Source organism: Sturnira hondurensis, unplaced genomic scaffold, assembly GCF_014824575.4.
Source record: "Sturnira hondurensis isolate 20B ecotype Veracruz unplaced genomic scaffold, ASM1482457v3 Scaffold0015596, whole genome shotgun sequence".
Taxonomy (NCBI): Eukaryota; Metazoa; Chordata; class Mammalia; order Chiroptera; family Phyllostomidae; genus Sturnira; species Sturnira hondurensis.
In genome coordinates, this window is record NW_028088227.1 from 23,767,233 (window position 1) to 23,789,125 (window position 21,893).

The 21,893-nt window shown below is 56.8% G+C and overlaps 1 protein-coding gene across 1 annotated transcript; it reads left to right on the forward strand.

The window, feature by feature from the left end:
* The first annotated feature begins 209 nt into the window (after positions 1-209).
* On the forward strand, positions 210-21,522 carry LSS (lanosterol synthase). Its single transcript, XM_037065169.1, has 22 exons — positions 210-310; positions 607-775; positions 1,520-1,658; positions 3,312-3,420; positions 4,311-4,432; positions 4,914-5,010; positions 6,821-6,956; positions 7,204-7,312; positions 7,922-8,040; positions 9,151-9,248; positions 9,732-9,759; positions 11,560-11,616; positions 12,231-12,302; positions 12,589-12,639; positions 13,217-13,366; positions 14,043-14,139; positions 15,134-15,239; positions 17,218-17,283; positions 17,725-17,805; positions 18,213-18,383; positions 19,327-19,405; positions 19,947-21,522. The coding sequence occupies exons 1-22, from the start codon at positions 297-299 to the stop codon at positions 20,076-20,078; spliced, it is 2,202 nt and encodes a 733-aa protein (XP_036921064.1). The 5' UTR covers positions 210-296; the 3' UTR covers positions 20,079-21,522.
* The last annotated feature ends 371 nt before the right edge of the window (positions 21,523-21,893 follow it).

Sequence of the window (21,893 nt, forward strand, 5' to 3'; positions counted from 1 at the left end):
CCCTGTCTAGGTTCGGCACCCCCACCCCCATCACTCCCCAGGTCCCGCCCCGTCTTCCATGCCACACCCTCCTAACCTAGGCCCCGCCCCCAGAGAGGTGGGGAGTCTAGCGTTCCACCACTGCGTGGCTAGGCGCGGCTTGGGGGCCCACCTTTGCGGCGTTCTGATTGGCTGCTCGGACATCTTCCCACCACACTCCACGCGTCAGCTGACTAACGCTCCCGCCTAGTGTGCGGAGGACTGGTGGGTGTCTGTTCCGTGTTCTGAGCTCAGGTTGCGGAGATCCAGCGGTTGTCATGACTGAGGGCACGTGAGTCTTCGCGCTCTGGATCCCGCAAGAAGGGAGAGCGCCTTCGGGGCTCTGAGATTGGGTCACGGTGGGAAGGGGGCTTCCAGCCGAGGTCCTGCAGCTGGGACCGCTTGGCGGGGGCAGGGCTGAGGGGAGCCCAGTGGGATGGGGGTCCTGCATCTAGAGGTAGAAGTGGCACTAAGAATGTTTGCATTTTGGGAGGTGAGGATGACAGCCCGCCTGTGGGTGGTTGGAAGGGAGACCTCTGGGCTCTGACCTAAAGAAGAGGAAGGATGCCCACTCACAACCGTTTCCAGGTGTCTGCGTCGTAGAGGGGGACCGTATAAAACAGAGCCCGCCACCGACCTCAGCCGCTGGCGTCTGAGCAATGAGAGGGGAAGGCAGGTGTGGACCTATTTCCAAGAAGAGGACAACCCCGGCCGGGAGCAGACTGCCCTGGAAGCTTACTCCTTGGGACTGGACACTGTAGGTGCTCCAGTCTGCCCCTCACACAGTATCTGGGACTCCTGCCCCTATCCCTTTTCCTTAGCGCCAAAAAACAACAGAGCGCTCCAGAGCTACCTGTGGAGGGTATTTCCCTGTTAAAAAAGAAGGGGTGTGTAATGTGGGGCCTGGACCCCATGTCAGTAAATCTGGTTCTTACAGGAATCAGTTGAGTTAAAGACAGGGCATGAGTGGAATGGACCCCTTTGCTTCAATTCCTCTCTCAGTAGATTATGAGTAAGGATCTGCTCTGATTTTTTATTCAGAAAAAATATTTTTGATCCAATGAATTCCATGTAAGAAATTCAGCTAGTCAGAGTATGCAGTATAAATGGGACCTCCTGGTAGAGCCCTGGCCTCCACTCGCTGCCAGTCACTGTGTGACCCCTGGGCCCCTTCCTGTGAGATGTCCAGGTCTGGGAGGACCTCAGTGCCCCACCCCACCCTCTTGGGCATTTGGTTTATTTATTTAGGATGTCTTGGAGAAGTGAAGAAATTAAAAAAATATGTTTGACTGGAAAGCAAAACCATGAGAATGTGGAACTGTCCTTTTACTTTGCTGAGATGGCAAATACCATCATCAAAGAGTTTCAGATTTTTTGTTGAAATGGCTAAAATTTTTGTAGTAATTCAGATTCATTGTTTTGGCTTGGGCTGTCAATGGTGAAGGCTCCTTGAACCTGTCCACAGACTCCCCTCAGGTCTCATCTCTTTTCTCCTTTGCAGAAGAGTTACTTTAAAGACTTGCCCAAAGCCCACACAGCCCACGAGGGGGCTCTGAATGGGGTGACATTTTACATGGGGCTGCAGGCGGAAGATGGACACTGGGCGGGTGATTATGGCGGCCCACTCTTTCTCCTGCCAGGTAGGAGGGTGCCGTCCTGCCCTGTGGTAAGGGCACCCTGGGGCATCACTTGGGTACTGGCCTGACCTCGTTCAGGCTCTTGGTGTAAGTCTGTGGTGTGAGTGAGAGCAGGTGAACACCCAGGAGCTCACGTGGAAAAGAATTGGGGAGGGTTACCCCATACCCTGCTTGTTTTAGTGTTGGTCCTGGGAGATGGGAGTGAAGGTACAGCCAGCCTAGAGTTGAGACAAGGGAAGCAAGTGGTGGCCTGGGGTGGGTGGGGAAGGGGTGGCTCTTGTGTTCCAGTGCGGTGTAGTGGGGCACTCCAGGTGGGAGGCTGAGACTATGCAAAGGTGCTGGAGGCAGGCAAGGCAGTTTGAGTGCTCTGTGGGCAGCTCTGGCAGGCACTCGAACTTACCTTGAGGAGCTCAGCCAGGTGAGCTGTAAGTTAGGAGGATTGCTGCTGGGTTTGGCCAGACGAGACTATAGCATCCTGTGAATGTTTCTCTAAAGAAATACTGAGTCTTGTAGTATGGGAAATCACCTTCTATAAACGTATGCAGAGGACCCTTTTCCCTTGTGGGAAGAGCACTGCAGGCCCCTTGAACTCCCTTCTCCACTGTGCTTCCAAGCTCCCTTGACTCCTGGATTGTACAGATTTTTATCTTTCTGTCCAGGGGCTCATGGGCCTATCCTGGGGGGCAAGTCAAGGCCTCTTTCTTTCCTTCCACCCACCTGGAGCCTGTTGAGACTGCTTTGACATTTGGCAAAGCGATAGGACTTCAGGTGCCTCGGCTGCCTCACCTGTGACATGGGGGTGATGAGAATCTGGTTTGAACGCATGTGTACCACTGTGGTGAGCACTGATTCTGGGTCCAGCTCCCTGAGCTCCAGCCCCATCCTCACCTCTTAGTTTTCTTCCAGTTGTGCCTCAGTTTCCTTCCCTGTGCAGTGGGGGAAGACACTAGCTCTGCTTCCTGCCTATGTGTGTATTTTCTGTCTTGACAGTGTTGTGACTGTTCTAAAAGGAGATGGGCTTGTTTTCTGTGAGCCTCTGTGGCACCTCAGCATCTAGCTGTCCTTCTAGGTCATGTCTGTGGTCATTGTAGTTACCAGGGCTTTGATGCCTCTGAGTCAGAGTCAGGCACTGTTCCATGGCACACTGTGGCTGGGCTCACCCTGAGACCCCCGTGTGGGGTGTCACAGGCATGTGGTTGACAGAGTGTGTGTGTGTGGGGGGGGCAGCCTGTGAAGTGAGCACCATGCCCAGGAGGGCCAGGCAGGGAAGGAAAGGTTCTTTGTAGCTGTTTATTATTGTCTATTTCCCCCTCTTGCAAAGTGACATATGCTAGTAAGTAACTTGTACAACAGAAACATATAAAGAAGTAAATGTTACTCCACCCAGGGTGTCTCAGCCTGTGTGGGTCCTGGAGTGGCTGGATGAGCGCTGCATACCCTGTGTGGGGAGTGTCATGTGTGCTGTTTCTGCTGTACCTGGGACCTGTCCTCAAAGTCCCTGGTGGTGCCAGGAGGAGCGGCCTTTCTAGGCTTGTTTCTGTGGGAAGGAGAACATTGAGAAAGCTCCCTGTCGGAGAGATCGTCGGGAGGAAAGGGACCAGGTTTAGCAGTGCTGAGTGCCTGCTCCTCATGACGGACGTTTCTTCTGCCACACAGGCCTCCTGATCACTTGCCACGTGGCACGCATCCCTCTGTGGGCTGGATACAGAGAAGAGATGGTGCGGTACTTGCGGTCGGTGCAGCTCCCGGATGGTGGCTGGGGCCTGTGAGTCTGCCCAGCGCTGTTGCTGCCCATGTGTGCATGCATGTGCACAGATGTAGCACATGCATTCGTTGAAGGGTGGGGTGACTGTGACTGTGGGCCTGGTACAGGTGGAGGAAGAGTTCAATGTCATAGCTTGTGTTGTAAATTGGTTTCATCACTGGCTGAGGGGCTTGAGACCCTCACGCCACAGTGAAAACCGTCTGGCTATTATCATTAAGGCAGAAGGCACTGGTTTTGACTCTGGGGTCACAACAGATGTAGCCAGGCTGGTCAGCTCTCCCTCGACTCAGCCTGCCTCATGTGGGGGGGTTCGCTCTGGAATCAGGGCCCTCCCCCAACGGTGGAGGGCTCAGGGTGGTCAACTGCCTGCCCATCCTGGTCGTGGGCTCTGGTCGGGCCAAATCCACGTCACTGGCCTCCGTTTCAGGACTCCAGGGGGACAGCTCAGCCTCTGTTCGCCTCCTCACAGGGGTGGGAGTCTCTCAGATTTGAGGCCCTGGCTCTGGCCTGTGGGTCCCAGCACACCATGACAGATGTCGAGATCTCACTAGGGCCTTACGGCAGCTCAGGGTGTTAGCATGCCCTGACATGTTACCCTGTGTGTGTTCTGTGTGCCATAGCAATGAATGGGCCTTAGGAGGGTGGGTCATGCTGAGTGAGGCATGGGAGAGCAAGCAGAGGAGGTGGGCAGGGTCTGCAGGGCCAGTTTGGGGACTGCTTAGTTGTCAGGAGCGGTGGCTGTTCTGGATGCTTCTTGTGTTGTCATATTATGTCTGTGTGGGCTGTTTTAGTGTTACTGATTTTCTGAGGAAATTAAACGGAAAGCATTGCGTAATTTCTTACAAGTCGTAATAGATATTTTGTCACTCCTTCTGCTGCTGCTGCTGCAGACACATCGAGGACAAGTCCACCGTGTTTGGGACGGCGCTCAGCTATGTGTCCATGAGAATCTTGGGTGTTGGGCCCGATGATCCTGACCTGGTACGAGCACGGAACCTACTTCACAAGAAAGGTATGCCCTGCACAGCACATGCTACGTAAAGGGTCTTTGTTGCTTTGGTTGAACTTAGTTCTTGCAGATGAGAAATAGAAAGATGCACCTTCACCTGAAACACTGGGCAAAATACATGAACAGGGAATTCATCAAAGCAGTAAAGTAGCCTTACCTGTAATTTTTAGAAAGCAAATTAAGATAAGCATATACCCTCCCGTGCACTGGGTGGGGCTTCTAGCAGGTGGCACCTCTCCCCACCTGTGTGCTCTGAAGTGCTCCTCAGAGTATGTCCAGCCCCTCTCTTAGGGCTGGGCACACTCATTTTGGGGAAGCTGCTGGTCCCACCTTGTGGCTGTGGTGCTGGGTAGTCTGGAGCCTGCTTCTCGTGGGACTTGGAGGATTTTTAGCAGGCCTTTGCCTTCAGTTCATGCAAGCAGGGCCTGTGCGACTCCCAAGGGTCCAGTTGGAGTCAGATGACGTGGGCCTGTTCTCTCCGCAGGTGGAGCTGTGGCCGTTCCCTCTTGGGGGAAGTTCTGGCTGGCTGTTCTGAACGTTTACAGCTGGGAAGGTCTCAACACCCTCTTCCCAGAGATGTGGTATGCTTGCCTCTGCGGGGACGCGGCTGCTGGGTCCCTATTGCCTTACTGAGAGCAATGACAGGGCCCTGGGTCCCTTGCTGCAGACAGATGGAAGGAGGGAGGGAGGTGCCCTGGGATGGGCCACGTGGCAGACAGGTCACCGTGCAGGGCTGTTACAGAGCCCTGGTGTGGAAGGGGGAGGCTCTGGCTCTGTTGCCTAGGTGAGCGTGATTGCATCTCGTTATTACGGATGTTGTGCGCATCTGCAGAAGGGGAGAGGAGGTAGGAGCCCAGCACCCCTTGCCAGCCCCAGTGCTGGGGTGTGCTGTGCTGTTTTATCTGTCGTCTTGTCTCTCTTGGTGACAGATGTTAAAGTTAATCCCAGACATCAGACTTACCCATGAACACTTCAGTGTGTGTCTTTGAAGATAAGAATTTTCTTTTGAACAGAACCACCTTACTGTTTACGTACTCAGCAAAATGGATACTAGTTCCTTATTGTCTAACACCACCAGTGTCTTCTACCATTTTGTGAATATCTAAAGCAGGCTGGGGCATCTCCCCAGAAAACAGTCACATGCATAGAAGTACCCTACTGTGCCCTGTGGGAGGTGAGGCCCGAAGAACCTTGCCAGCCCCCTCACTCTCAGCTGGGTTGGGGCCCCCAGGGAGCATCAGAGAGCTTGAGGGGCCCTCATTTTGGGTGACTTTGGTGGAGGAAGAGTGTGAGGTGAAGAGGCCACTGGGGGGATGACAGCAGGGTCCTGATGAAAGGGCCGAGGGCCCAGCCTCCACAGCCATGGGGCGGGGTGGCAGTGGCAGAGGGGTAGCAGGGTGAAGTGGGAGGAGGGGCAGGGCTTCCTTTGCGGGGCTAGGGTGCTGCTGCCCAAGGCTGACCACCCTGGAAGAGACAGGGAGGCGTCTCGGCGCCCTTCCAGCATTTCTTGCTGGTGGCCTTGCCGGCTTGACTGAACCTCCCCGATGGGTGAGGAGCAGGCTGGGGAAAGTGCCCCGCTGGCCCCAGGCGGGTATGCGTGTCCGAGGCTGCTGTCCGGGAACTGGGTTGTTTGTGCCTCCTACGGGGTGGGCCCTGGCAGTCGCTGTTGGTCTTCACTGGACTTTTTGGAGGGGTGTGGTTTAGAGAGTAAAGGGCAGGTATGCAGGGTAGAAGACCAGAGACCCTGAACCTAAAATGTGAAAAAAAAAAACATCCTTTAAAGTGAGTGGAAGAACACGAAAGAGAGGGAAGGAAGTAGCTTCAGGCTGGGGGGTGCCTGCTCGACCCTCATGACTAGGAGCAGGGAGGGTGCACTCAGCTCTGTTCCTGCCCATGCCCCACGTGTGAGTTGTGGGGACACGGAGGGGAGGGCGGAGAGAACAGTGCTCACCTGCCCGGGAAGCTGGCCTGGCTGTGCTGACGTCAGAAGACACGTGACGGAGGTCACAACCAAAGGCTCAGGCCTAACCATCTTAAATGAGCTTTTTATTTCGGAATAGTTTTCTGTTTCCAGAAAAGTTAGTTTGGAGCCGCCCCACAGACCCCTTGCCCATTTCTCCTAACGTTCCCGGTTACGTGGTTTGTCTGCAACTGAGAAACCACAGACCATCCTGAGCGCCGGGATGAGTGTCCCAGCTTTAGGGTGCATCTGGCAGGTCCAGGCACGGCCTGTGCTCTGGAGCCCCTGAGGGGTGGGCGTGGCTGTGCAGTGCTGACCTTGCTGACTGCGGCCGGGACATTCGTTCACCCTGAATCCGTGCTTGGGAGGCCTGGGGCTGTGGTTATGGCAAGGGTGGGGCTGGGGCTCCTGCTGATGCTCCGTCTCCCCAGGCTGTTTCCTGATTGGGTGCCTGCACATCCCTCCACACTCTGGTGCCACTGCCGGCAGGTTTACCTGCCCATGAGCTATTGCTATGCCACCCGGCTGAGCGCCGAGGAGGACCCGCTGGTCCAGAGCCTGCGCCAGGTGAGGACCTGGCCTGGGTCATCCTTCAGTGTGGCTCCCAAGGGCCTGCAGAGCTGAGCTCCCTGAGGTTGGGGTGAGGCCTCCGCTCCTGTCCCCTCAGTGACTGCCCAGAGGGACTCTTGCAGTGGCATCGGATGCAGGCGTACCCGTCACTGGGGAGCAGGCCCTGAGGTGGGGTTGGGGTGGGGGGTGTTCATCAGGGTGGGCCCTGGTAGGGCAGAGGGGGCTGAGGCACTGTTGCCCCCAGGAGCTCTATGTGGAGGACTATGCCAGCATCCACTGGCCAGCACAGAGGAACAACGTGGCCCCCGACGACCTCTACACGCCGCACAGCTGGCTGCTCCGTGTGGTGTATGGTGGGTGCTTCCCCGGGCTGGTTGAGCCTCCCTGGGGTCAGCTGATGCCTGAGGTGTTGACCAGTTTGTCCTCTCCTATCGTTTGGGTTATGTGGCGATGGGCCTGCTACATCTGCCTCTGGTCCAGCAGACTTGCCCTGTTCTTGCCCTTGGAATGAGCCTGGGGCTTGGGCTCCTAGATGAGAAAACTTGGAGCTGAGGGCCTTGGAGGGTGTAGTCATTCCTTCTCTGGGGCAGGGGAAGGCAGTTCCCCACCAGGCCCAATCCAGGCTCACCTCCCTGTGGGACCCCCCGGAGGCCGGCACAGGCTGCTGTGTGCAGAAGTGGTCATGTTCCCTCTGCTGGGCCCTGGGTGGCGTTGGGTCCCTGCCATACCCACACTGAGAAGTAGCTAGATTTCCACTCATGAGAACTGTCCCAACCCGGCAGGGCAGCATGCCAGGGCGTGTGGGGGCAGGCGAGGTGTTGAGGGTGAGGGGGATGGGGAGACAGGAGGAAAGAAAGGTGGAGCGAGGCAGGCTGGGGGGTCCAGGCTCTGCCCTGTGCCTGGCTGGGCTGAGGCCAGGACTCCTGCATGCTCTGTGCTCTCTGATGCCCCCACCCCCACAGCGATCCTCAACGTGTACGAACGCCACCACAGCACCAGCCTGCGGCAGCGGGCCATCCAGAAGCTGTATGACCACATTGCAGCCGATGACCGCTTCACCAAGTGCATTAGCATTGGCCCGGTCAGTGCCCCCTGCCCGCTGGGTATTGGCCTTGGGTGGGCATCGACTGCAGCCCTGACGTGGGCGAGGATCCAGAATGGAAGGCCAGAGGCCAGTCTCTGGGGAACTGGAAGTAGGGGTCTCTTTGAGGGCGGCCCTCTGACCCCACAGGACCCCATTGTGCCCCGTCTGTGTGCCTGGCCCCACTCTCACCCCCACCACCTAGAGAGGCCGCCTTTCAGGATCTTTCTGGCCAGCCTCTCTTCCGGTAACAATCATCTGCCCTTCTCTTACAGGGTTCAGGGCACCAGGGGGGCTTGGGTTCCATTTCTGCATGCTTCCAAGCCCCATGATGTGGAACTCGCTGAGCTTCTGACCTGGCTTTGCCTCATGGGGGCAGGTGTGGACACACCTACAGGCAGTGTGTCCAGGAGCACAGCAGCCAGTGCAGGGTAGGGGAGGCCAGCTCATGGCTGTGGGTGACGTGTGCAGGAGGCACAGTGGTTCTGAGCCCCTGGGTGGGCCATAACCATAGGTTCTTGGGGTGCACCCAGCCCCACTCCTGACCCTGCCCCCAGGCATTTTGGGGGCCTCATGGGACCCCAAAGGATTGAAAATGACCACACCCCATAGACCAGTCAGTTGTGCTCCTCCTAGCAGCAATGTGGCTCTCGGGGTTTGACTGAGCATTGCATAAAGCACACCTGGCTGGAGAGGGACATCGGCTGTGGTTGGATCTTGACTGAGGAGATCCCTCAGTGGAAGGTCTGGCCTCTAGGACTTGCTGCTCTGAGCACGTAGTCTTGTGCACAGGCCTGGTCTCTGCATCCCTGCCCTGCCCCTCACCCCGCAAACACGCCCTGGCACCTGCATGGCTTGTTCTGCTCGATGGCTGGCTGCCTTGGCTCACAGGTCACCCTCCCTACTCTGTGCACACCCTCAGCCCCTCCCCACTTTCCCCGGAGACCTGGTTGCCTGGGACCCAGCAGTGGCTGTGTCTGTCTCAGGGCCTAGGAGCAGCGCACACTCAGGAAACGTGGGTTAGAGCAGAAACGTGGTATAGTGGAGTTAGGCTACATCCTTGTGCCTAGGAGGTCTGAAGCAGAGTCCTGACAGGCCCCTCTCCCGTAGATCTCAAAGACCATCAACATGCTCGTGCGCTGGCATGTGGACGGGCCAGCCTCTAGCATTTTCCAGGAGCATGTCTCCAGGATCCCTGATTACCTCTGGTGAGTGCGGTGGGAAGGGCCAGTTGGTTGGTGTCACGCTTAGTCTCTGACTGATGTGGCTGAGGGCCCAGTGCGCATGTTTGTGGGACCTACTGCCGCAGTGGCAGGTGTGTGTCAGTATCTCCGTCTCATGTCCCGGTGGGGGTGCTGTGGTGTCTGGCGTGACACTGGAGCCAGTAGTTTCGGGGTTGATGGAAGCTGGGGAGGGTCGACAGAGTGGGAGGGTCCACTCCACAGCACAAACTCTGGGTGTTTCCAGAAGGCAGAACCAGGGAGCCTGTGGGTGGACAGGGCAGCTATGGGTGAATGTCAGGAAGGCTTTGGTGATAGGGAGAGCGGGTCATTTATGGATTGTACCTGGGAGGGGGCCTCCTGCTGCCCCTGCACACAGCTCGGGGGAGGGGCGCTGTCCTCATGTTCCCTGTGCTGTGGGGGCTCTGGGCACCGCCTGACTCCCAGCTCTTTGTCCTCTCCCCTTCCCAGGCTGGGCCTCGATGGCCTGAAGATGCAGGTGAGGGCTGCAGGGCCGGCTGCTGGCTTCCTTTGCCACCATTCCTGCCTGTGGGTTTGTTGAGATTCAAAAGTCACCCCTTACAAGGCCTAGCAGTGTGGTGAGCAGCCATAGGCCCTCTGTCCCATTTCTGAGGGGACATGGGGTGCCTCTTGGGCTGGGCCACTGCAGGGGAGCCTAGAGCCCTAGGGTTGTGGCAGTGCTGATGGTCAGAGCCTCCCAGGACTGTGGGAACAATAAGGTTCAGAGCCCAATAGAATTCTGGGAACACTGAGCGTAAGAGCCCCCAAAGGTTGTGGGAGCACAGAGGGTCTCCAGCCACCATGTGGGAGCCAGAGTAGTTCAGAACTGCAAGTCAGGAGGACATAGTGACCTCAGAGCTCACACACTGGCCTGCCAAAATTCAGGCCTCAGGTAGGAGGAGAGCCCTGCCCTCCGATCCCCGGCCTGCCCAGCTGTCCCCACCTCTGAGGGTTCGGAGCCTCATCCCCCAGTGCTGAGGTGTACTCCCTTGGGCCCTTCTCTGTATGCATCCCACTGGTTTGGATGTTTTAGGTAATCTGGCACCATCACTGCCCCCACCCCAGGGTGTTTTCTGTCTGTGGCCCTGGGATGGGGTACCACATTACAGGCTGCCTGGTCTGATCTTCTCTGGCTGTAGGGGCCCTGGTTCTGTGAACTGCACCCACTTGGCTCATCATGGGAATGTGGAGGGTCCAGCAGGGTCCTCAGGGCACCTAGGTCACTGGGCCTTTGGGACGGGACATGGGGTCAGCATCCCTAGTGCAGACTCACCTCAGTTCCCTCACCAGGCACACCCTGAGCCCCTTGCCTAGCTCCTGACTCCCATGCTGCCAATCCCTTGTAAAAGGCTTTTTCAAACATGCCCAGTAGAGGAGGGCAGCAAGCCCCCGTGTGGGCCCCTGCAGCACCTCAGCATAGGAGGGCGTCCTCGTCTTCAGGAAACCCCTGTGCTGCTGCCACCGCCGAGTCAGGGGTGCCTTAGTGTGGTCTGCGATGGGTTTGTTGGCATCAGGACTAGAGCCCAGCGGCTGATTCTCGAGGTCACTTTCAACTGTCTCCTCGGTGCCTTCTTTCCTGGCACCTTTGCCTCTAAAGGGTCCACTCTCTAGATCTGACTTACTGCTTCCCCTGAGCCCCATGTTTTCCGCAAACTGACAGTTGGACGCTGAGGCTTGATGTCGTTCAGGTTTCTTTTGGCCCGACGTCTCCTGGCGGTGTGCGTCTTTCCCACATGTCCCTCTGGGCCAGGATTGCTGGCTGCCCCGTTTGGCCACCTGTGGGTCTGGGCTGAGGCATCCTACCCCATTAACTGCGTGTCTGTCACAGGCCCACTCTGTCTCCCTGGGATGTGGTCGTTGGTGTTCTGGTGGGACTGGAGTGCTGACCAGTGAACCGGGCTCCCTCGGTGGGTTTGAGGGAGGCCTTCCCAGCCCAGTTGAGGCTTCGACCAGGCCCCTCCACCTCAGAAGTGGGGGGGGGGTTGTTTCTAGGCATTATTGTGAATGGGACCAGAGGTTGTCGCTGGGTGGGTAGAGGCCATAGGCAGTGGAGGCCATAGGTGGTGGCTGTCCAAATCTTGAAGTGCCCTGACATAGTCCTGACCTGGTTGGTGGCCCGGTGAAGGCAGGTGGGGCTGCCTGCAGCACCAAGCCTGTATGAGCTTTGTGGGGAACACAGAGCCTAGTGGGTCAGGAGGCGCTGGGCTCCTGCCTCTTTGCAGGAGCTGGTGGAAGGATGCTGTACTGGCTCCTGTAATGGCTCACCCTTTGTGTGCAGGGCACCAACGGCTCGCAGGTCTGGGACACCTCGTTTGCCATCCAGGCTCTGCTGGAGGTACGTGGCTGTGTCTCTCTGTCCCTTAGCCTCCAGCTGACCTTCCTGTCACCCGTTCCTCTGCCCAGCACATAGGCCTGCTAACCTTGGCTCTTCACTTTTCTGGGCTCCAAGGCCTCTGGTGATGGTCCAGTTGAGGCCGGGTCTTGCCCGGCCTCTCGGGTTGTGGGCTGGCTCAGAGGCTTCTGGAGGAGGGAGGCTGGAGAAGCTCTGTCCCAGCAGGCAGGGCAGTGGGGCTGTTCCGGGCTCTTCTCAAATGCAAACTGCTCCTCTTAGACACTTTGAGAAGAGCCACTGAGCATGTACTAGAGAAAAATGGGGTTTTTTATTCTGGCAGAATGAGGTCACAGAATCCTGGGGAGCCCTGAGGAGGGGTCTGGGCCACATGGGGACTGCCTTGGACAGGTCAGGACCATGTGGGTGGGCAGCTGTGGTGCCCCTCCTGCCAATTCTGTTTCGTTACTATGTCTTTTTGACTTGTTCGCAGATACCTAAGTACCCAGGTGGGTTTGCTCCCAGTTCCCACGGGTGGCAAGATGTCACCAGGACCATCTGGAGACCAGCCCACCCACACAATTCCTGCAGCCAGTGGCTCAGCTTCTTCTCTCTTCCAGGCAGGTGCACACCACAGGCCTGAGTTTTCATCCTGCTTGCAGAAGGCGCATGAGTTCCTGCGGATCTCACAGGTGAGCCTTAGGAACTGTGAGGGGCTTCCCATGGGCAGAAGTGCCCCTCCCGCTCTGCCCTCTCTAGCTCAAGGGGTGCCCAGTGGGGTTTCCCAGGAGTGGGTGGGGCTGTGGGTGGTGGGCCGTGGGGGTGATGCCTTGAGGGCTCCCTCAGGCACCAATGACTGAGAGGCCACAGCCCTAGACCCCCCCATGTCCTGCTGTGCCAGCCCTGCCCTGGTGTCCTGTGTGGCAGTGACGTGTTCCCTCCTTTGCTTTCCACGCACGTCCTTCGGGTGCTGCCCAGATCCCAGACAACCCACCTGACTACCAGAAGTACTACCGCCAGATGAACAAGGTACTGCGGTTGCACCTGCCAGCCCAAGCCCTGGGAGAGTTGGCTAGGTCTGGTCTTCAAAGAGGGCTCTTCCCTCGGCGTCCTGGGGCTTTATCCTTTCATGGATGAGTGTGTGGGTTCCAGTGACGCTCCTGAGATACTCCGACTGAGTCGCTGGGTGTAACTGAGGCAGCTGAGCCCCGTGGGCCTCTTCCCAGGCTGTGCGCACATCCATGCCCTGGGATGCTCCCAGACAGATGCAGTCAGACACAAAATAAGCACAGGGAGAGGGCAGAGGGTGGAAAGGCAGTTTCTTCAGCATGTGTGAGAGGGCGGACACGGCTGTGGCTGCGTCCTTGCAGGGGCCAGGAGGGTGCCTGTGGCTGTCTCATGCCTGTACTGTGGAGGGGTCAGACGGCTGACGGGGCGAGGCTATATCCAGTGGGGTTCCTGTGCTAGAAACCTGAGGCCCAAACGTGCTCAGACATGTGTTCAGCTTGGGGCTGTGGCGGGTGCAGTGGCCTTGGACGCTCCTGAAGATGGGCGTGGGCTTGGCCTTCTACCCCCGCCCCCGTCACAGCCTCCATGCCTTCCACAGGGAGGCTTTCCCTTCAGTACGTTGGATTGTGGCTGGATTGTCGCCGACTGCACAGCCGAGGCCTTGAAGTCTATCCTTCTTGTACAGGAAAAATGTCCTTTTGTCACCATGCACATCCCACGAGAGCGGCTCTTTGACGCTGTTGCTGTGGTGAGGCTGCTGGGCATGGGGCTCTGGTCCCCAAGCCCTGCGGGTGCCGTGCGCACAGGGGTCCCTTGGGTCTGGTTAGTGTTGCAGATGAGCTGTGCACTCCTGCAGTTCGCACGGGGCCTGTCTCAGCCACACTCAGGGCCAAGCGTGAGCCGGGGGGGCACATCTGGGCTGGCAGGAGGCCCTGGCTGGGTTGGTACTGAGTCTTGCGCTTCCCCAGTGGTGTGTGAGGCAGTGTCCTTGGCCAGCCACTGAGGGCAGGCTAAGGCTGGGCCTAGATGGCTGCTGCAGCCCCATTTTCCATCTGGTTCCGGAGGCCAGTAGACCTGGCTGTTCTCAGGTGCCTCTTCCCAGAGGGCTGGGATTCTCACTGTGCCTGCTGGAAGAGGGGAAGCCTTTTAGCATGTCCATTTTGGTGCATGTCTTTCAGCAGAGGGCACGTATGTGACTTACAAATGCATGCACGTGTTGGGGTGTGTGTTCCCAGATGCTTACTTAACAGTGCAGCTGACTGATAAAGGTTGTAGCCCACTGCCAGGGCACCTGAGGGTCTCGGTCTCGGTCTGATGTGAAAAGTAGCTCCCTGCTTCCCACCCCTGCCCATTGGGTGCTTAGCCCCACCCAGACTCGGGCACCCACATGCTCAGCTCTCAAGATGTGCTGTCTTTGGTTTTAGTTGCTGGACATGAGAAACCCTGAGGGGGGGTTTGCCACCTATGAGAACAAGCGTGGGGGTTACCTGCTGGAGCTGCTGAATCCCTCGGAGGTATTCGGTGAGTAGCCAGCCTGCCAGGGTGTGGGCACAACCTGGCCTTGCCAGCCCCAAGGCAGATTTGCTGAGCAGAGCCCTGAGGTCTATCCCCTGGCCAGGGGTAGTGCCCACAGAGGTGCTGGCAGAGGATGATGGATCCTTTAAGGCAGGGGTCCTCAACCTCTGGGCCTCGGACCGGTTCTGGTCTAGGCCTCTTAGGAACCAGGCCGCACAGCAGGAGGTGAGCTTGAATGTAGGGGTCGAATCATCCTGAAACCATCCTCCAGCCCTTGATCCATGGAAAAATTATCTTCCACGAAACCAGTCCCTGGTGCCAAAACGGTGGGGGACCGCTGTTTTAAGGAGCCTCCCAAGCACTGGAGTGTTTCATGCTCTTTGACCTCCAGAGGTAGCTGTGGTGCCCCTAATGTGCAGGGAAAGCTGCGGTTCTGGCCTGGGGGTCACGCCCAGCTCTGGCCCTAGTCCAGACCGTCTCCTGCCTCCTGCTCTGTCCTTCATAGAGACTGCCCCATCTCCTGAGTGCTCCTTGCAGGGGAGATGTTGGTGTGGCCGGTCTCCCTATGTCCTGGTGCTCTGTGTCATGGTTCTGGCTGCAAGCACTGGTTCTTTGCCCTGGGCTGCCTCTGCATGCCCTGTACCCCTCCTCTTAACTGTGAACCCGGTCCAGTGGAGGGTCTCAGGGTGGGATGCAGCTCTGCTGTGTGCCCCCTCCTTCACCCTCGTGCACTCTGCTGCTGACCTGGCTGTCCCATAGCAGATGGGACAGCCAGGTCAGTCACCAGGTCACCTGTGTAGGTATCACTCAGTCACCAGGTCACCTGTGTAGGTATCACCTGCCACCTTGTGGCTATGGTCACTAGTGACACTTGACTCCATTCCTCTAGGGGACTGTCAGGCTCTTGATGTGCCATGCAGGCCCCACACATTAGGTGCTGGGTTCTTCACCATTTGCCCTGAATTGCTGAGTTGAAGCTCACGATCCTTCACTTTCTCAGGGGACATCATGATTGACTACTTGTATGTGGAGTGCACCTCGGCGGTGATGCAGGCGCTGAAGTATTTCCACGAGCAGTTCCCAGAGCACAGACCGCAGGAAATCAGGTAAGGGTGGCCCGTCTACGCAGCCACGGGTGCCACCAACTCGGCAAAGAGCTCAGACACTGCAAGCGTGACACTGAGAGCCATAGTCTTCTAATGAGGGCCCTGGAGTGAAGCTCATTTAGACGTGGGAGGGGTTTCCAGTGTCCTAAACCTGGTTTGCCCTGAAGTGCATCAGAATCGTGTGCTGGGGCTCCAGGGAGTGAGCACGGTTACCACACAGGGGCATGTTGTTTTGTTCTTCTTAGTGGGAAAGACCCACGCCCCCAGCTCCACCTGCATCCAAATTGATGGTAGCTTTCCAACCTTTCCCTCCGAAGTCTGACACCTGTGCAGAGCAGTGTGCAGACCGTCGGTGTGGTACCTGAGGAACTGTCCTGAAGTTGGCAGAGTGTGTGACCGCAGGGCGCACACATGTTACCAGAAGCTCAGCTCCTCCACCCGAGGACCCAAGGTGGGGACTCGTGGGCTTGGCGCCCTTCACTTGGCCTTGTGCTCGAGAGGCTGGGCTGGCGGAGTAGCGGTTCACACTGTCCTTGGCGGTCGGCGTGTCTGCTGAGTGTGGGTGCCGCACTGTGTCCACCTGTTTGTCGTGGGTCTGCGCAGGCCGTCCATGGTTATTATGAACCATCCTGCTGTGAACACGTGTTGTGGGCACCGAGGACGTCCAGGAAGCGTGTCATAGCCACGGGGGCCTGTGCCTCACCTTCCCTCTCTGGTTTTGAAAGGCTTGTGCTGGGTCCCCATGATGAACTAGGGAGTGTTTTTTTCTTTCTTCGTCCCTGAAAGAGTTTGGCTTGTTCGTGATAACTTAATAGAATTCACTTACCAAACTTCTAGGCTTGGAGTTCTTCTGGGGAAGGTTCCCATTTTTGAGTCTTGTCTTTAGTACTTACAGGACTATTCAGGGTCTCCATTTCTTCCTGAGGACCTTTTGATAAGTTACTTTTCCTAGTAATTTGTACATTTTACCTAAATTTCAAATGCATTGCCTGAACTTGTCGTGCTTTACCTTAACTTTGATTTCCACTCTACCTGTAGTCATTTCTTTCTGTTACTGATATTTATCCGTGCTGCACCTGTGGGTTTGTTTTCTGTTTGCGAGGAACAGTCTCACTGGACTTGGCTTGAGATGATGCGCAGCGATCACCTCCGAGCCCGTGGGCCAGGGGCTAGGCTTGGGTGGGGTGCGTCACCGCCCAACCACTGTCTTGTCCCAGCATCAGTGGAGGAGATCTGCTCTGAGCTCGTGTGTTCGTTGGCAGGTGTCCATTTCTTGTGCAGTGTGAACCTCAGGACCCATTTTTTTCTGATTGTTGGCTGGAAGCCACCCTTCATTTCTGGACCTGTGGGCCTCTGCATGGCTTTGTGAATGCTGGCAGGGGAGAGAATCGAGAGAGGGACTCTGTTGGCCAGAGGGAGGCCAGAGTGCCACATAATGCTGTCACCGGCATAACGTCCCATCCACTCTGCAGGAATCTGTTGGTTAGAAATAGGTCTCAGGTGCTGCCCACGCCAGAATGGACGCTGTGGGGTGAGCCCCGGAGGAGAGGGTCGCGGGCACCTCCATCTGTACTTGGGCCTCCTCTCTGGCCTATTAGAAGTACCTGCTAGACTTGCAATGGAGCTTCTCTGTCCTCTAAGTCTTTTGTCTTCTCTCCGATTTTTTATTTTTAAAGTTTCATCTCGTGTGATTTACTCAAGCCCATGCATTCCCTGACACTGATTTCGGGGACATTGATCCTGTTGCGCTGCTTCTAATGTTGGTTCTTCCCGAGTGTTTGCATTCCTTTTCGTTTAACTCCTTCCTCTGTCCTGCAGTTGCTTCTACTCTGACCTTGTATTTCCTCTTTGAACTGTTGGTTCATTTTCACGTATTTTTAAAAGGGAGACCACACTCCTTTTCGAGATGGTAGAATGGGTGGAAATGAGTAAGTCGCTGTTTTGCTGGGATGTTCATCGGACCACCCTCGTGTTGCAGGGAGACCCTCGAGCAGGGCCTGGAGTTCTGTCGGCGGAAGCAGAGGGATGACGGCTCCTGGGAAGGGTAAGTGAGGCGCACGGGACTGACATGGCCGCCCTCACAGTGCGCCTGTGCTGCTCCAGGGGACTCAGGCAGGGAGCGGCCAGCCTCAGGTTTCTGGTGGACCTCGTCCTTTGTGAATGCCGGCCTTCACACCTGGTTGGTTTTGTCAAATATGTTGGGCATGCTCCGTGGGCCGTGCCTTGTTTGTTGGGTCTGATTTTCACATCCTCCCCCTGGATGTGAATCAGTTCTTATGTTGTGGTTCCAACAGACCCGTCCTCTGAGGGCCAGGGGCAGGTCTGTCTCACTGGCCTTAAATCTCTGCTGTTGGTCTGACTTGCGAAGGCCATGTGGATGTTTTTCTGGAAAATAACCACAGCCTCCCCATGCTGGAGGGTGTTCCCGTCCTCTTACACCTGCTGTGAACTTGGTGAGACTCTGTTTCCCCATGTCTCCCTCCAGCTCCTGGGGGATTTGCTTTACCTATGGCACCTGGTTTGGGCTGGAAGCTTTTGCCTGCATGGGACAGATTTACCAAGATAGGTAAGTGTGGACATTTGACCCCTGGTGGGGTGGGGTCTTCTCAGCGTGATGCTTTGTTAGAGGGAGGGTATCTTCCCTTGATGTTTGATTTTGGGTGTGCTTTTTACATTTTTTAAATAGGAGAAGGGGTTAGAGCCCAGGACATGCACTGGATTGGGTTGAGGGAAGGGCTCAGTCTGAGCTGTGTGTGGTGGCCTCACCCAGTTCTGCCTGGCAGGGCGGGTGTTCATGGGGTGGTCATGGCAGTGAGGCCGCCTGCAGCCACAAAGCCTTTCGCTTTATCCATGGTAGGGGAGCCTCAAGAGCAGCCCCTCTTCCCTGGCCTTAAGGAGACCTGGCCAGGGTGACAACCCAGAGGCCTTGGGCCTCCACTGTGTAACGGGGTCTTGTGTCTGGTGTCTCTGCAGGGCGGCCTGTGCAGAGGTCTCCAGGGCCTGCAACTTCCTGCTGTCCCGGCAGATGGCGGATGGAGGCTGGGGGGAGGACTTCGAGTCCTGCGAGCAGCGGCGTTATGTGCAGAGCGCCCAGTCCCAGATCCACAACACGTGCTGGGCCCTGATGGGGCTGATGGCCGTCAGGTGGGGGTGGGCGAGGGCAGGACACTGACCCTGGTGACTTGGACAGGGGCGGGTAGCTGAGCTCAGCCTGCAGGGGTGGGAGGAGGTGAGGTTGCAGGGTTTTCAGGGCAGAGCTATAGTTCCATCTGAGCGATCTGGACGCACCTGCAAAGAGGCTCACTGCCACAGTGCTGTGACGAAGGACACGAGAGGCCCCAGGAAAGCAGCGCGAGGTGTGAACCATCTACAGCTGCGCCCCATGGTCCTGCCTGTGTCCACAGCAGCTCTTAGCTGGGTGTGTGTGTGCAGGAAGGTGTACACATGTGTACACACGTGCAGATGTACACACAACATGCACACATGTACACATGGATGTGTGCAGTATAGCCCAGTGTGTGCCGCCTTGTTGGGTTTGGGGCAATTTGCGGAATCTCCCTAAAACCTCCTACAGGCTAGGCCAGGCTAGTGTGAGTAGCAGGGGCCTAGTCTGTGGGGATCTCGGGGAGAGAGGTCAGCCCCTTCTCTGCTTTGCACAACTGAGCTCGGTCCCAAACCTGCAGGGATGGTTGAGGTTAGCACACGTGGCCTCTGTGGCCCTCAGAGGGCCCTGAGCAGCAGTGGCAGGATGGGCACCTCTTGGCGTCCTCCTCTCCTGGGGGGTATAGGAGAGCAGCACCTTGTGGCAGGGGCCCCTCATCACCCTCGTTCACGGGGCTGTCTGCCTGGCCTGTTCAGCTCCATACATGCTGTGCCCTCCACTTCCCCAGGCAGAGCTGGGCAGCGACGGGCTGAGGTGTGCTGACTGGCCCTAGTGGGGCTGACGCCTCGTGTGTGTTGGGTTAGGTTTTCCATGTCTGTGTCCCGTGCTCGGCTGTGGAGGGTACGGGCTGGGTTTTGGCTGCAGCCAGTGGTGGTTTCATCCACGGAGTGGGGATGGTGTGTTCATTGCTTCCTCTTCTTACAGGCATCCTGACGTAGAGGCCCTGGAGAGAGGAGTCAGGTGTCTGCTCAGAAAACAGCTCCCCAATGGAGATTGGCCCCAGGTATGCTGTGGGGGGCTCGGCACTGATCTTGATTTTGTATCCCCTCCTGGCCCTGTGTCCCTCATGGGGTGCCCATTGGCATCGTTTAGCTTTGGGGATTTGAGACTCAGAGACACTGCCCATGAGTGGTCTTTGTTGAAAGCAGATCTGTGATGGTCCTTGAGAATCTTGCTTTTTGCAAATGAAGCAGAGACTTGGGGGGCAGGGCTGCTAGATCCAGAAGGTGCTGGGAAGCCCTGGATGGCCCTTGGGCTCTGCCTGGTGGCCCCTCATGCCTGGTTCCTGCTGGCATGGGGTCATGAGGTCACGTGAAGCCAACTCCCCTCCCTTGATGAGTCTGCGGTCCACACGCCTGTGCGGGGCTGGTGACCAGGCTGGAGGGTGCTGCGGGTGGAAGGCTCTGAGAGCTGGGAGGACTGCTGCGGAGGCTCTGCTGTGCCGACTCCCCACAAGCTGGCCAGCCCTCCACCTGGGGTGTCACTTCAGGGAGCCCTTGGCTTCCTGGTGGAGCCTTTGAGTTAAAGTCTCTGTGTCCTTTCAGGAAAACATCCCTGGGGTCTTCAATAAGTCCTGTGCCGTCAGCTACACGAGCTACAGGAACGTCTTCCCCATCTGGACCTTAGGTCGCTTCTCCTGCCTGCACCCCGAAAGTACCCTTGCTGGCCACCCTTGAGAGGGGGCCTATGGGTACTTCGCCTGGCAGGTAGGACTGCAGAGTGAGATTGGAGCATCTTGCCTGACCAGGAACCACTGTAGCCCTGCCCCACCCCCCTCTCTCTGGTGTGAATGCTGGGACCAGGCCTGCACAGGGGCAGACTAGTGATTTAGACACTTGTCAGTGTAGGGCTGAGGGAAGGAACAATATGAACTGTGACACTGAAGAAGGCACGGCGTGTCTGCAGCCCTGGGCACGTGTCCTGGAGTGAGCCCAGGACCGGGAGGGCTTTCCTGACCAATAATAGTCCTCAGGATTGTGCCTTATCTGCCTCCTGCCCAGTGCTGGACTCACCCTCAGGATGGCTCTTTCTGCATCTTCTGTCTGTCAGACTGAGGGAGGTGACAGCTTCCCTGAACAGCCTGGGGCAGAGAGGCTGGGCCTGCCTGTTCACCACGCCACCCTGGCCTCAGTGAGGACAGGAACCAGACACGGCAACCCTGCCCCAGATCTTGTTATCCACACTGTACCACTGTGCATTGAGTTTCCGGGTGCCAGCGTCCCCCCTCCAGAGTTTACAGTCATCTCATAATGACAGAAACGCCCAGGGGTCCAAGCATAACAAATGGTGAAGGGTTACTGGTTTGGTGGCTACCACAGGGGGGTGCTCCAGGGACAGCTGAGCATTCCAGTCTGTCAGTCATCACCCACCAAAGCTGGCCAGGCACGTGTGATGACTGCTGTGACCTTCATGCCCTGGTTTTCTCTGAGTTGAAGTGGGAGCCAGATTTCCGGGCGATGCTTCTCGGGTGGTAAACCACCCATTTCCCTCTGGCTGCTCTAAACCGGTTTGGTTCTATGTGCGTGGACTTGGGGCTCAGAATGGACACTCTGGGACCTGCGTTTGCCGCTGACCTGTGAGGATGAGCAGCTCGTGTGCTCAGCCTCCCCTGGGATATGACTACGAGGAGTCACCGAGAGCTTTGATGAGAATAAAACCCGAGCTTGGTGTCACCTGAGAGGCCCTACCCCAATGCCACTTCCACCTGTCATTTCTCTGTGCCATCTCTTGGAGGCAGCCCGATGCTGCACTTCCCTGGCCACCCGTCCTCCTCGGCCTCATTATTGCCTGCCCGGAACCCATCAGGGCCCTTGCTGCTCTCAGAGCTGGTCGGCTCCTCAGTTTCAGGAAACACAAGTCGCTGCTTGAAGATAAGCAGGTGCATCTCCAGGCATTTCAGGGAAATGATTTGCCTCAACCTGATTAAAAATCCAGTTCTCTATCCTGGGTAAATTGCTGGAGTCTTGAATTCAAAGATCTATGTTCATTGATTAAATTTTGAATATTATGCTGGGGAATTTTCTCTGGAGTCCTGTTACCTCTAGGAAATACTTTTCCTTACTGAACATAATCGCTACTGCTACATAATTTGTATTTAGGCAATAGAAGTGCTTTAAGAATCCATACTCCCTCCTCGTCTCCCAGCAACTGCATAAGAATCATAGGTTGCCTGGCCGGCTTCATTTACTTTTCATGTCCACCGGCAATGTAAATTTTTATTTAATAATTCTCTTTTCTTCAAAAAGGAATTAAGGTTAGAAACACGAGGCAAAGAGAAATAAGGGCAGGGGAGTCTGATGGGTTTGGAGGGACCTTAGCACACGGGATACCTGCTGGGGGCTGATTAGTGGGCCGTTGTTGGCTTCCGGACTCCAAGCTGGCCCTCCAGGAGGCAGTGGAGAGGAAGCTCAGTGCAAGACAGGACCCCTGTGGGCGAGGAGGGGTGCAAGTCCCCTGGTTGTGCCGGTCCTCACAGCGCCACAGCGCTGCAG